The sequence below is a fragment of the Lathyrus oleraceus genome, chromosome 7 (assembly GCF_024323335.1).
Source record: "Lathyrus oleraceus cultivar Zhongwan6 chromosome 7, CAAS_Psat_ZW6_1.0, whole genome shotgun sequence".
Classification (NCBI taxonomy): Eukaryota; Viridiplantae; Streptophyta; class Magnoliopsida; order Fabales; family Fabaceae; genus Lathyrus; species Lathyrus oleraceus.
Genome location: NC_066585.1, coordinates 539,774,750 through 539,790,423, shown reverse-complemented (window position 1 = coordinate 539,790,423; position 15,674 = coordinate 539,774,750). Strand labels below are relative to the sequence as shown.

The 15,674-nt window shown below is 31.0% G+C and overlaps 2 protein-coding genes across 3 annotated transcripts; both read right to left on the bottom strand.

Annotated features, from left to right (window-relative positions):
- Positions 1-670: 670 nt before the first annotated feature.
- LOC127101110 (uncharacterized membrane protein At1g16860) lies at positions 671-4,458 on the bottom strand. Of its 2 annotated transcripts, none has more exons than XM_051038443.1 (5): positions 4,228-4,458; positions 2,622-3,571; positions 2,353-2,508; positions 1,214-1,425; positions 671-1,089 (listed from the first exon to the last, which is right to left on the bottom strand). In XM_051038443.1, exons 2-5 carry the CDS (start codon positions 3,495-3,497, stop codon positions 897-899), a joined length of 1,437 nt encoding a protein of 478 aa, XP_050894400.1. In that variant the 5' UTR covers positions 3,498-3,571; positions 4,228-4,458; the 3' UTR covers positions 671-896. The 2 variants fall into 2 exon arrangements, with proteins under 2 accessions (XP_050894400.1, XP_050894401.1); XM_051038444.1 differs by having other exon boundaries at positions 2,622-3,583; positions 4,228-4,436.
- Positions 4,459-11,991: 7,533 nt separating this feature from the next.
- LOC127101029 (ylmG homolog protein 1-2, chloroplastic) lies at positions 11,992-14,907 on the bottom strand. The gene is made up of 2 exons (XM_051038339.1): positions 14,155-14,907; positions 11,992-12,335 (listed from the first exon to the last, which is right to left on the bottom strand). Exon 1 carries the CDS (start codon positions 14,820-14,822, stop codon positions 14,169-14,171), a length of 654 nt encoding a protein of 217 aa, XP_050894296.1. The 5' UTR covers positions 14,823-14,907; the 3' UTR covers positions 11,992-12,335; positions 14,155-14,168.
- Between the last annotated feature and the right edge of the window lie 767 nt (positions 14,908-15,674).

Here is a 15,674-nt window from a genome sequence, read left to right as displayed (position 1 = left end):
TCTGCAACACAAAATTTAACCTCTCATCAAATTCTTCCTTTGCAAACTCAACATCTGCATATTCATCATTCTCAACGGCATGTCTTTATTTTTCTTCTTCCTCTTCCCTTTCTTTCACAACAATGGGGACTCTCCTTGTTGGACAAATATTTGACCTATGCCAATTTCGATTTAGATAACCAGGTTCCTCATTTGAGTTTAACATCTAATTTGACCTCTTCAATTACAACCATAACATATGTCTCTAATGGACTTAGCATATGGATTATTTTGTCTTTGGACTAGTGTTTTACCCTACTGCACACCCCTAGGGCTGCTAATTCCCTTGTTCCCGGATTTAAAAATTGCATAAAATAGTAATATATTATTTTGGACCTAAAACAAACTCGGATGGTTTAAAAATAATAATCATTCTGACATCGGACGTCAAATTTGTACAAAATCTACCAAACATTTTTGACACGTGACTTCTTCTTTAAAGACATTTATATATGAGCAAAAAATAATTTCAAAAGGTAAGTTATATGTAGTTATGTTATATGTTAGCTTTGTGATGAGTATGAGTGAGTGGGGTAACCATATTAAAGGATTCACCAATAAAGAAATGTAGTATTAATTACTAAGATATATATTTGTGGTGCATAATAAATTTCATTAACAGATCAAAACATAAAGTTGAAATGAATATACATTACTTACTTTGTGACTATAAGAAATCTTGATCATCATATCCATCCATTCAAAAAGTTTGAAATTCTTAAAGAGAAAAATAAACGAATAAGAATGGTCATTAGCTATACAACAAAACTAAGGAGGAGTAAAAGGAAATTCATTGTAGCAAGCAAGATCAACAACACATATATATGCTTCACAAAACACAAACCACCACCCCATAACTACACTGGAATCACATCGATCTTCGACGTATCTTCGCATCTCAAAACAATTCCTTCCAGACTCGCTGGAAATATACATTTCGCCCATTGGCACCCCGTTGTTAGAGGCTCCGGCGGAGGCACAATCATTAGCACGTTGTCGTTTCTATGAACAACTCCCATTACGCTAACCGTGCTACCTTCTTTTATGTACCTGCAAAAACATCATCGCCAGCATAAGTAACTTGTTTGGATAATCGTGATGATAAATTATTTTCATAAGTTCTCAGTAACAGTCACAGTCTCGCAAGTGTTTATGTTAGTAGAAAGTATTTTACCCTTCTTTTAATTGCATAACACGGTCGTCGCTTGAAAGGTTTCTCTTCCCCAACCATCGAAGGAAATCGGGGGACATGTCTTTATTCTCTGGATTTACATCAATTACAACCGAATCGTCAACATAAGGAGTCACCCTTGCACCGAAGCCTGTTTTAACCAATGCTCTCAATCCCGATTGGAAATCAGAGATGTAAAAATCCACCACATGCCTCTGCATTGAATAAAAATGAAAGGAAAAATATAAAAAGAGCTGCAAATTTCATATATTAATCGGCAAAAGTTCTTAAAATACACAATTCGCATCCTCATACAGGCGTGTCTAGTCAATGTTAAACGAGATTTGAATCTGAATCCAAGACTTTCCGTAAAGGAACAACTATAATGCTATCATAACATCAGATTTGTAGGGCTACTAATAATTGGTGTCGGACTTGAGTTCTGTGGTTTCTTCAAGCTCTCCAACCATTCCAATGATTGCTCTGTCATAAATTTGGTAACTAGTGGCAATAACATAGTGGAATTTGAACTTAATTGGCAATACGCGATTTAGTACAAAATTTGTTGAATAAAGGTCTATCGACATTATAGCACTGTTCCATAGCGTAATAACTTGAACAAACCAGTACTTTTCGCAATGCGCATTGACAATACTGCCGTGTCATGACTACACACACAGAATAGAGCCATATCTAGTCTAGTCAAAGTATAGAGAATGGTACTTAGTCTCCCCAAGTTGTCTAATCTGCCTTGTGAATCGTATCAATTGAGAAAACACACTTGTATCAGTCCTTTTCTCGGTAGAATTACTACCCAAACTCGATTTCCTTTTGCCTTTTAGTTGAATATATGCATACTTATTGTTGAAAATTCCGCCTAATTGCAGCATTTAGGTTGCCGTCATTGCATCCTTCGGCACCTTCACGGCGTTGGGGTGGAGAGGGTGGGTTTAGCCCCACATTGTGTAACATGCAGTTAGGAAAATTAGTATTTGTGTATTTATCATGTGATTAGTATTAATTTCGGTGTAAACTATTCACATAAGCAAGGCACATTCAATCAAATAGAAAAAGATATCACTTCCATCGCCAAATAAAACTTGGCAATCAAAAAAGAAAAGATAGAACTGATGATTGCTTACCTCTGTCGAACGAAGTCCCCAGGTAAAACGGCGGTGTTTTGCGTTAGCTGCTTTGGAATCCCATCCTCTATATTCATACAAGCTAGTGGATGTATATACACATCTTGGAACTTTTTGAAAGGAGGACTCTAATGGAACATTCCCGCAAGTAACCACCTTCAAAAGTTTATGCATATATTACATATGCTTAATTAATCGTACTATACACGTATGCGTCAATACTAAATTAATCGTACTATACACGTATGCGTCAATACTAAATTACATACCCCAGAAACCTTCACAAACTGTCCATTCTTGGCAGTTCTTAGCTCTGCGTCTGGATACTGAGAAATGAAACCAACAATAGCTTTTCTTCCCCGGCAACTATTCCAAGTGAACAATGCCGCAACCGCACCAAAAAGAATTACTACAACAATAAGCAATATAGCATTGTGGACAGCTCCGAGAATAAAGCCACCAGCAATGAATCCCATAACAAAAATCAGAATCACAGACCACAATATCGGCTTAGGGAAGTTCTTTTTGAAGGAATACTCATCATCCACACTGAGAGTAGTCACAGCTGGATTATGAACTACAGCAGCACTATGCGCTTTCATCGACCCTAAAGACTCTAATGGACCAGACACCTTCCTTGGAGCCCCTGACGAGTTTAGCGGGCCAGATGTAATCAGACCGGTTGTTGGAAGAACAGGAGGTATTGGACCCGAGTTTTGGCGTGTACCACCACCTGATTGAGGACCAGACGACTTCTTGACCGGTTCCCCGTGTTTATTCAACGGACCAGAGTTCGTCCTTTTCATCGAAGCTGAAGTGGACATGCCTGCAGCAGATAGATTACCTGATGTGACATAAGCAGAACGGGCAGCCGCGTTTTGCATAATTGGTCCGGAGTGCGAAACAGCGCCTCCAAATGATCCGGTCCTTATAGGAGCATTATTTAATGGACCTGATTTTCTAGATTTAGAGCCATCCATAGGTATATCAAACATTTTCCCTAACTCTCCCGACCTCTTGATGTCTCCGCCCGTATAAGGCATGGCAACTGAGCTCATCGTTGGAGCCTTTTCTTTCGGCTGTTCAGGACGGCCTGATACATACAGACCATTGCTGAGCTGATGAGATGGGAATCTCGAACCCATCACGTCTTTGCAAATCAGCCCAAACAAACTAGTTCCCTTCGCCGATTGCAGTACTCAAAGAAACCAGATTAAAACTGCAAATAAAACTATGAGAATTTTAATGCTGGGTTTGATTAAACATCAAAGAGTTACTTAATTATTTAATTTGGGTTTGTCAAACACAAAAATACAAAAGAAGAATATAAATTATAATTGAAGTTACAACAAAATCCATAACTAATACAAGTAGAATAATTTAAAGGGAACTTAAAGTAAACATACAAACAAAATATACTGAATTTTAATTATTAAGTGTGTTTAAAGAAACCCTTAAAACTATAATTAAGTAACAATGAAGAAAAATGAAAAGATAGTGATATTTCACCATCCAAAACAAAATTAAAGACATGGTTAGAACTTAGTAGATCTAAAGGGAAGAGAAATTTTGAAGTGATGGATCTTCTTCAAAATGCAAACTTGTTAAGAGATCCATTCATATATCATTATTGGGTCAAAATTTGTATTAAAAAAAAAACAAAAAAAAATCAAAATGTTAATACAAATTACAATGTAAAAACAAGAACACTAAAATCCATAATCTGATAAGCACTCAAGAAGAATAAAAAAATGATTTTTTTCAAAAGGGTAACTTCATTTGATGAATATAAATGCAATGAGAGAAGATCTATCGAAAAGGAAGAGACTTTATGAAGAAGATAATGAAATGGGAAAGCCCATTTGAGTTTAGTACCTGAAGAGATTGAAGATTGAAGAAGAGAGAATGAAATCAAATGAAAGATTGAGATCCCATAGTTTCTCTCACTAGTTAGTTGTTGTTGTTGAGAGTTGAGTTGAGAGTTGAGAGTTGAGTTGAAGTAGTTTCTCTCTCTAGAAATGAAAATAAGAAGAAGTATAAAAGTTAAAAAAAGTTTCTCTCTCTTAAAAAACAAAAACAGGTACTGCAACAACTGGTAGGTTGTCTTGTCCAGCAAAAACCACCAAACCAAGCAACATATTGTTTTTTTATTTCGACATTAATTAATTAACACCTATTAATACTTTTTTTTTCTTTCTTACACTATTCCAATACTTTAGTTCATTTATTAATCTTAATCTTAATAGGTTATTTACTAAAAATATTAATTACTCTTAATACTTTTAATAGTAAATAGTTACAACGCCCAACAAATTCCTTTCTTGTTAAAATAAACTATTTAATTAATAGTTAGTTGATTATTGATAAATTCCTCTTTTGTTAAAATAAATTATTTAATTAATAGTTAGTTGATTAAATGATTATTGACGTTAAATTTAATAAAGAGAATTATAATTTGATATTTTGCATCAGCGATAAAAAAAAATATTATTTGATGTCAAAATTAATCTCGAATAAAATTAATCGATCAAATAAATAAGATATTGTGGTGAAATAAAAAATAATAATTACATTTTTTTTGTTTTATAAATTCATAATTAAATCTAATAAATTTCAAAAAGATTTGATTTTATATTAGAATGAATTTTTAATTTAATTCAATTTTACAAAATTAAATTTAAAATAAAAAATATTCTCTCTTATAAATAAATCTTTAGATCTTATTTTATTTAATTTAAAGTTTTTAATTCATTTATTTAGTTGTTTTTTGTTAATGGTTTTGTTGTGATGCTAATTGATCTTTCAGCTATTGTCTACTCATTTGTTTGTGAAGACGATTTATGTGGCAATTAAAATTTAAATTCTTATCATCACACTCTTTTTTTTCCTAATATAATTATTTAATACTTACACCTTCTTAAAATCTTTTAAGGCTGTTATATGTATATTAAGAAAAATAATGATTAAATAATTAAATATAATAATTTTACAAAATTGTTGGTTGTCATAAATTTATATGATGCAATATCTTAAAAATAGTGTAGACATAATTATTAAAGGTAAAATTGGTATAAATTAATTAATATTGCATTGAAACATAAAAAAAAATATTTTAGGATTTTTTTTCTTCTAGAAATACTCTTATTTTGAGATAAAAGGAGTAGTGTTCATCTTTAAATTAATTTAAAAAATTGAGAGATAATTTTCAATTTAATACCATATTCAGATACAAAAAATATTATCAAGTTTTGTTATATTTATAGTATTTTTTTCTTGTTTTATTTTATTAATTTGAATGTTGTGTGGTTTTTGGAGATTATTTTTTTCTATTTTAATATTATTTAGTTTGTGGCAATTTTTATATATTTTAACAATTTGAGTTGATAAATGTGTTTTTAAAACTACTACTTATATTCTTAAATATAAGATTTGGTAGAATAAATTAGGTGAATTAAAAAAATTGTTTAAAATATTAAATTTATTGATTATTTATATAATTTACAATTTATTTTTATAAGAAAAGATAATTAATGTTTATATAAAAGTGTTTATTATAGATTACAGAAAGATATATAATATAAATAAAGACATATTTGAAAAAAAATTATACTTAAAATTGAAACGGGTTTTATAAAAAGAGATAAGGAAAAAATTCAAAAATATCTTATAATTATTATTAAAAACTGAGATATTATTGTATAGTAGAGATACAAATTTAGTATAATAATATAAATGATCCCGTCAAAAATAATTAATAATATAAAAGATGTTATTATAAAATTTAATTAAATATGTGAGTAAAATTTACTACTTTCAAAAAGAAAAAATCACCACACTTTTTATTTATCTCTTTTTTTATATTACTCTCTTATCTTAACACTTATTGTATTTTATTTTTATAAAATGCTTTAAAGTCATCTTACATTTTCATTTGTCACCAAATTTCACCCCATAATTTCTTAGTATGTCAAACAATAATCTTTTATTATAAATAAAGTTGAAGAAAATATTTTAACAGAGTAAAAAGCTTTTATATAATCAATTAATTATTATCGAAAAATCATCAAAACAGTTTGATAATTATCCTAATTATTTTTAAAACCATATTTGTGACATGCTAACAGTAATTTGGTCATTCCAACAGTGATTTAAAATTCAATTTTTAGTTTATCTTTTTTGCTAATAAATTATTGTAGTAGTTAAAAAGGATTAGTCATATTAGTACATTATTTATATTAATTATTTCCTACAAAAGAAATACATCGTGTTACACAAAAGACACCTTTAAATGGTAATTATTTCCTACTATTTTTAATGAAAATAATGTATATTTTTTTGTTATACAATTTTGTGTATGTGTATGGACAACTTTTCTTGCTTAGATTTACTTAACATATTTCATTACTTTTGGGGGTTTTGTCTTTATCAACCTCGATAAATGATTTTGATGCTAAAATAAGTAATAATTTGAAGAATTTTACAATCTTTAGATATGAAGCATATGTTATTAAAAATGGTTGCTTAAACTTGAGATAAAATGTTCTGTTATAGTATTGTTAGAATATTACTGTCTCACTCATTCAACACAATTTTAATACATATTTGTATTAACGTATAGTTGTTTCTAACCATATTTTTAAAAGTATTTCTGTTTTACTTATATGGTTTGAAAGGACATTGAAATTTATGCTAACATGGAAGCAACAATATAGACAAAAAAGACTATTGTTTATGCTTAAGAAAAAACAATATTATTTTTCACTTATTTGAATAACATTGATGTTGATTGTCTACTGGACTAAATTGTCAGGCCCAACTAAGCACTTTCAAAATTCAAAAAGTGTATTGGATTGCATTTGTAATTCGAAAAAAAAAAGTAGGGAATTTTTTATGCATCCTATGAAGTGGAAAAATACTAGAAAATCAAAATTGTTCTTCAGGTTTTATAGATGATTTTAGAGATGCATCTTCTTACGTAATATGCACCAACATTATAGCGCATCAAATGAGTATCACCTTAGATTAATACTAAAAGATATTTTGGAGATACATCTCCGGGTATTTTCAATAAATATATTCATAGTTGATCAAATCAGTAGATATTTCGAAGATGCTTCTTCGGAAGTTTTGGGCGGAATTTTAAAATTTCTGTCAACTTTGCATGTCAGATATTTTCGTAGATGCATCTTCGAAATAATTTTATAAAACACTAAACTGCATAATCACACAACCATATTTGTTTTCCACTCCAAACCCTTATATAAAACTCTTCTATTCTCAAGCCATATTTTCACTTCAAATCTTCAATCTTGTGTTTTATCACATCAAAGGGGGTAAAAAGAAGTTGGAATTTCAGGTAAATATCATTTATTTCAAGCCTCATTGCTCACGTTAATCTTGTTTTCACATAAATAGAAAATGTCTCAAATGTCACAAATAAACATCATCTGATATGTCGCAAATGTCTCTTTCTCCAGGGCGACACTCGGGCGAAAGTTTAAGCTCAACGAGTATACCATCTTTTGCATATCTGAAATACGGAATCCATAATCTCCTACCTTACAGAAACAATCGAAAAAATGTCAAGCTCGAGTATCGTTCACCGTCGATTGACAATGAAGGGAAGATTGAGTTCAACAATTTTGAGCTCAAGACGGATGCAGATGTAAGGGTTATGTGGAATATATTTTTCCATTTCAAAACAAAAGTTATGCCCGAGTTGGAAGCGACGATTTCAAGATCGGCTAGAGATACTGTGAAAAATGTTGAAGCATCTACTTGGATATTAAAATGTAACGTTTTATTTTATGTTGAAATCACATATGTAATGCTTATTTTATGTTATGAATGATAATTTTATTTTGTCAAAATATAAGTTTATGATTTCTGCTTCTAATACTGTTATACATATGTTACGAAAATGCATCTACAAACAGATTCTGAACAAGTTCATAGGCCACAAAGAATCAGAAACATTCCAAGAAGGTTTGTAGAGTTTGACATGGTGCAAGATACTGAAATAGACTCTGAAGGAGAAGTTATTTAATGTGTCATGTTAGTAGACTATGAACTAGTGAGTACTGAAGGAAATGCTCAAGAAGAACTTATGATTGAAGGCCATGAAAGAAGAACTTGAGGCTATAGAAAGAAACATGACTTGGGAGTTGACTAAGCTTCAAAAGGACAAGAAAATCATCAGTTTCAGATGGGTTTTCATGGTGAAACTAAAGCCAGATGGATCAATTGGCGAACACAAAGCAAGGTTAGTGGCAAGAGGTTTTCTACAGAAACCTGGGTCAGACTACTTTGACGTGTTTGCTCTTGTAGCGAGACATGAAACAATCAAACTAGTGATTGCAATATTAACAAGAATTGGCGTCTGATACATTTAGATGTGAAATCTGCATTTCTGAATGATCCATTGCAATAAGAGGTATACGTGTCACAACCTCTTGGATTTCTAAAAAAGAAGCAGGAAAAGATGGTGTACATGTTACATAAAGCACTGTATGGACTGAAACAAGCTCCTAAAGCTTGGAGTATGAAAATTAATTCATTTTTCAAGCTCAAAGGATTTAGACAGTGTGAGATGAAGTATGACGTTTATGTTCATCATTATTCTGTATGCAGTATGATTCTTGTGTGTCTCTATGTTGATGACATATTGCTAACAGGAAGTTGTGAATATGAGATAGCTAAGTTCAAGAAGGTGTTGCTGAATAATTCTGAGATAACTGATCTAGGAAATATGATATGTTTTCTAGGGATTGAGATTTTGTACTCTTAGAAGGGTATCATTTTGCATCATCTAAAGTATGAACTTGAGCTTCTGAAAAGATTCGAGCTGCTGAATTTTAAGGTTGCGGTCACACCTTCATAAACAAATTACAAATTGGATTCTGATCCTGAATGTGATGATGTAGATGCTACAACTTTCAAGTAGTTGGTTGGATCTCTAGGATATTTGTGTAATACCAGACCTTTTATTTGCTATGCAGTTGAAATGGTTAATAGGTTCATGAGTAAACTGAAGTTGTCACATTACCAAGTTGTTGTCATGATTCTGAGGTATATTAAGAAAACTCGGAAGTATGGAGTTTTGTTCCCTTATGGAGAAAAAACTAGTTTAGAGCTGATGTGTTACTCAGACTCTGATTGGTGTGGAGACAGAGTTGACAAAACAAGTACTTCCGGATATTTGTTTAAGTATTTGGGAGATCTTATTTCTTAGTGTTCCAAGAAACAACTAGTTGTTGCTTTGTCAACCCGTGAAGTTGAATATATTGCAGGTTGGTTGCATGTCAAGCTGATTGACTGCTGAATCTACTACAGGATCTGAAGATCAAGGTACATAAACCTCTGAAATTAATGATTGATAACAACTCTGCAATCAATCTTACCAAAAACCTGGTACTGCATGGAAGAAGCAAACATATTGAGACTAAGTATCATTTTTTGAGAAGCCAAGTTCATAATGGAGTTCTAGAAGTTATGCATTGTAGCACCAAGAAGCAGTTACATATGAATTAATTGATGGTGTTAAAAATAATTCATATTCAATAGTAGTAATGGTATTAGTTTTTGTTAAACTTAACCTAACTAGTGTAGGTTAGCATTTTGCCTACGTTGCATTATTGTTTGTGTATATAAACAAGTGTAGTTGTCAACAATATATACAACAGTGTGTAGTACTGAGTGTGTGTAGTGTCTATAATGTATGTGCAATCATTTGTTATAACCGTTTTATAAAAATAGTGAAAGTTTGTTATTCTCTCTCTTATCTCTCTTCTTCCATCTTCATCTTATTCACCTAATATACCAACACTAAAAATAAAATATTTGGGTGATTTCTAACCACTATTTTATTTGACCGAAAAATCGTGTTAAAAGATTTTTTTTCTTCAATACACTATTAATGCTTTTAAGAATCAAATTTACTAGTGTAAATTATTTGAATGACCAATAGTCAATAAAAAAAATTAAAATAACTAAATAAAATATAATATATTTATAAAAACCAAACACCCATTTAACCTAAAAAAATATAAGATAAATTCTATGTATTTTAAAATCAAATCCAATAGAACCGAATTAGTGGTTGCTGTAATTATTTAGCAGTGGATGTAGGAGTAAGACAACTAGTTGCTTATCTTCAAAGAAATTACTTGTTATGATTGTTGGATCAAGTGCTTTTTTACATGCTTCAATTCATTTTGTTTTGCAACTTGCCATTTAAAGATTGTGAATTAGGACATGTAAAATTTAAGTTTGAAAATAAAAGGAGAAAGATCAATTTTAAGACATTCTCAAATACTTTTTTTTTGTGATAGTCTATTTCTTAAATGTTTACACTTTTTCAAAATCCATCCCTTTGCTATATACTAATGATTGATTATTGATAGGACCGTGCATAAACAAATTTCTGCAGCAAATATATTTCACATAAATAAAACTAATCATTTCTGACAACAATGGTTGAAATGGCTATGATCCAAAATTATAAATCATAGAATAGAATAATGAATGAAAGGAAAATCAAGAATGAAATGTGTATGGGAATTGGATTCCATGTGTATCGTCCAAGTAGAGAACACAATGAGTGTACGATACAAGAGCTTGTAAAAAGTTATCAACAACATAACTCTTATCTCACTAAATAAAACCCAACTTAAATTTTAATTATTTAATCACCTTTTATTTCTCCATCTATTTCTCCATTTAAGACTCAAGAAATATCATTTATTTATGAAAAAACAAAAACAAAAAAACAAGAAGACATTTAAATATCATTTATTTTAAAAAAATATTATTCTAAAAAGACAAAAAAAACCTTTTAAAGATATCATTTATTTGGATTATAAATAATATTAATTAAATAAAAAAGACTTATCTTTTTAAGTAACATTAAAAAAAATCATGTTCTAATAAAAAATATCAATATAGTTTTATTGAAAGATGGACAAGAATAACGAGCCATCACAAAAATAAATTAGATCAAATTTCATCAACAAACAACAAGGAAGGATGTAAGAATATAATGAATATAAATACATCCTTCTCTGAATTGGTCCCTATTTTACAACTTCAAATTCTAGAATTTAAAAAATTTCAACCCAGAAAAAAATAACTTATAAAAAAAGTTCAAATTCTAAAATTTGAACACTTAACACAATGTTCTGAATTTTAAAACCCTTAAGAACATTTTTTATGGTTTTCAAGAAATTTCGAGTAAGAAAAGAAATTCTCATGATCTTGTCATTAAACGTCCATATACTTATTCAAGCCTAGTAGTGAGTAAAAAGCCACTTTCATGCCTAATGAGCATAGAAAGATAAATTCAAGTAATAACATGTAATTCAAATGAATGATGGTCCTTCACAAATTACATAACAAAATCAAAAATCAAATTTTCTAGCATAAGTGCATGGAAGAGCAAATTTTGTTGTTCTCTACCTTATCCCCTCCGTTATCGAAGCCACACGGCTTGACAAGTTTTCGACGATTATATCACAACTTTAGATGCATGAATCAGTGTTCGAACTGATTAGCTGGATCATATTAGAAGTTGAACTCAAATGAGAAACCTGATTATCTAAACCGAAATTGGCATAGATGTCAAAACATTCACCGTGCATAATATTTTCATAACCAATATCGAACATGTATTTTATATTTATGCCAGAGCAAGATTACTAGCTTGCAAACTCTGGGCAGAGCTCATAGTCAATGAATTTCAATTAAGATACACAACTAAACTATCCAACCCAATAATAACACACAACATACATTATTCGAAAATGAAAATCCATCGACTTTCATAACCACATGCATAACTACCAAAATATATCAATCTGAAAAATTACATTGTATAGAGAAACCAAACTTAATCCTATGCTTCTCAAGAACCTGTTTTTCAAAATTCTGCCAAAACTATGGAAGGCGATGCTTTGCCGGTCATGAAAACATTCTCGAGTAGCCCACACCTATCCAACCACAACCACAGTAGCAACATCCAAAATATTAAAAATCACAATACAAGACATAAGAATCAAGTAGTGAAGATTGTGTGCAACATCACCAATTTAGAAGGAAAAAAATGGCATAAAAATGTCAAATTCTACCATCATGAAGAGAGAACATTATAGACATATAGAAGATATAAGAATCAAAATCACATGATAGAATAAGCTATTAAGCAAATGGAAATTTTCAGACTCAATGGCTAGCACAAATACGCAAGATACGATAGTAAACCCTCAATTTCGTCTTCGACTTCAAGTACCAATCCCTCCTACATAGTCCCTAAACTATTTAAAAACAATTAGTATCCAATATTTCATAAGTAGTCAGTCACTAAAATTTTGCTAAACCCCTGTCACGTTAGTCCCTGAGACGTTGTCAGCTGTCAATATACAAGAGTATAGACTAACAGGAAAGATTTTTCAAAAACATTACAAACTATTATAAAACATCATAGTAGTACTTATTATTGTCAAATCCTATAGGACTAACTAACTAGGAGAAAGAGTGATAACCTTTGTAGCACAAAAGACATTTCATATTGAAGTTATGTCTGGTGGCCGACATATGGTTACATTTTCACAAGTTATTATTGGTGTCTAGTGTTCGATATATGTGGTTACATTTTCTCAAATTATTATTGGCGTCTAGCATCTGTATTTATGTGCTTCATAGATGATAAATAAAATTGGGATTTAATTAATATGTATAATCAATGGTGTATACATGTGTTAGAACGACTTTTTCACACCAACACATGTAGAATATGTTTGGAATCAAGTTAAAAACCACAATGCAGTAGAATCTGGCATCCTAATGCAATAAAATAAAACATGAAATAACGAAACAACTATTTGGAGCTTTTGTGTTGGTGTGGTTTTCGACCGCAATTTTGATCAAATTGATGGACACCCAAACATATATGTAGTTACACAAACTCCCTTCCGCGGTTTCAAATTATTATCAGTATCTACACGTTAAGTTATTATCGAAGTGAGTTATTGTAACTACGCGTATGTTTGGATACCCCATCAATTTGATCAAAATAGCAATAAAAAACCACATCAACTACGTGTAAGTGTCGAGTCTAGTGCAAGGGTTTCATAGGTGATGACAAAATTTAGGGCTTACTCAATATTTATGATAGATAGTGTTTGCCACGTGTAGGTTTTGGTATTGACTACCCCAAATTTCTATAAACAATAGCAGTTTGGCGGCGCTATACCGATTTTTTTTACAACAATAAAACACCTCCCTGTTTGGGGTTTATCAATATGTATAATCAGTAGTGTCCCACACTTATTTGAAAGAAACTAACACATGTGATTACAATAAAGCATTTGCATATTCTCATTTTATTACCCGTGTCTACGTGTCAGTGTCAAGTATATTATTACCCGCGTGTATGTGTCAGTGTCGAGTATATTATTACCCGCGTCTATGCATTTCCATATTCTCATATTATCGCGCCTAAGTGTCAGTGTCGAGTATATGAGTATATTATTAACCGCGTGTATGTATCAGTGTCAAGTATATTATTAACCGCATGTATGTGTCAGTGTCGAGTATATTATTAACCGCGTCTATGCATTTCCATATTCTCATATACCAGCGTCTGCGTGTCAGTGTAGATTCTAGTTTCAGTTTCATAAGTGATAACTAAACATGGGGAGTAGTCAACATAAAAAATGAATAGTTATATAAAATTCAATCCAATCAAATAAAAACTATATACAATTGAAAATGAGAGATTAAAAAAAAAGATGCAAAGTGATGATGTACCTGTGAGGGTAGTTCTAAACAGGAACAGTGAGGAGACTAGCGAGAGTTCCCAAAACAGCAAAAGCAAGAAGAGGACTAATATCAAGAGTATCAAAAACAGGGGGAATAACGTTCCTGAACAAACTAAGATAAGGATCACAAAGATCCCTAATTGCAGAAAGTGGCTGTCTTTCCCACGGAATATTTGGGAACCAACTCAACAAAACCCTAACCAACAAAACACCACTGTAAATATCTAACCATTTCTTCAATCCCGCCGCTACAACCGTCAACGGCGTGCTCAGCGAACCCCGAGTACTCTTATTCACAAAAGCAGCAAAGAACAGCGACGACGACGAAGTTCCAATCGATAAACATAGTTCCGGCGGTGGAAGAATGTTAACAAAAGCTTTGATACACAAAACCGCAATTCCGAATAGAGTGGTCACAGTTCGAGTAGAACCAGAGAGATTAACGGTGTCGTCGTCGACAGGAGATTGCGGTGCCGGTGGTGCGGTAGTCACGGTGCAGGCGGTTACGGTGGTTTTACGATTGGTTGAAATTGAAAAGGTTTTGGTTTGGCGTTTGTGTGGTATAAGGTTTGGTTGGAAAGCGAGAAGACGAGAAGAGGTTGAGAAGTGTGAAGTTACGGTCATGGCGATACCCATGGTTGCTGCCGGTGACGCCATTGTTGGTTTTGTGTAGTGAGTTCTCCAAACAATTTTTAGGGATTAGGCGTTTTTGTCGCTTCTCTCACTCTACTAAACTTTATAATACCTATCATTTTTACTTTTCAAATATTTTAATATTTGTTGGTCTCAAATTCTTTATTTTTAACGATATTAATGAATTTTATTTTAAAAATAAGCTATTTTAAAATTAAATATTAAAATAATTATATTATTTATCAAATTAATTACTTTTTAAATTAAAAAAAAATTACTCGATCAGAGCATAAGACAATGTCTGTGGCACATGCATTATTTATTTGCACTAAAGTGTCAATCCTAATGGCGCAGCATGCGTCAAAGACATTGGTACATGCTTTGTTTAGTTTTTTTTAATAATTATTTTAACTAATTCCAATGTCATTTACTTATTACTATTGAAAACAGCGGTATAAGATTCAATATGCCACCGTGTTATTGCAAAATTACATCTATATAAAATTCAATTAATAATAGATTGACATTGGATTGACCCTATATTATTGTTCATAATAAGTAACCGATTTTAATTTATAGAGTTTGGATCTCAATTAAATCAAATCAAATCAAATAATAAATATACTATTTAAATTTTAAAAATATTCTTATCATATATGGCGGGTAAATATCAATAATAATAATTAATTGGTAGGTAAATTAACAATAATATTAAATTACTTAATTAATATTAATCAACTATATTAAATAGTTATTTTTAATTTAAAGTTATAATTTAATAACATATAATTATACAATCAAAACGATGTTATATATGTGTAACATCAAAGATTGGATCCTTTTCAGCATTTTGCCACACACCTCTATCAAATTTAT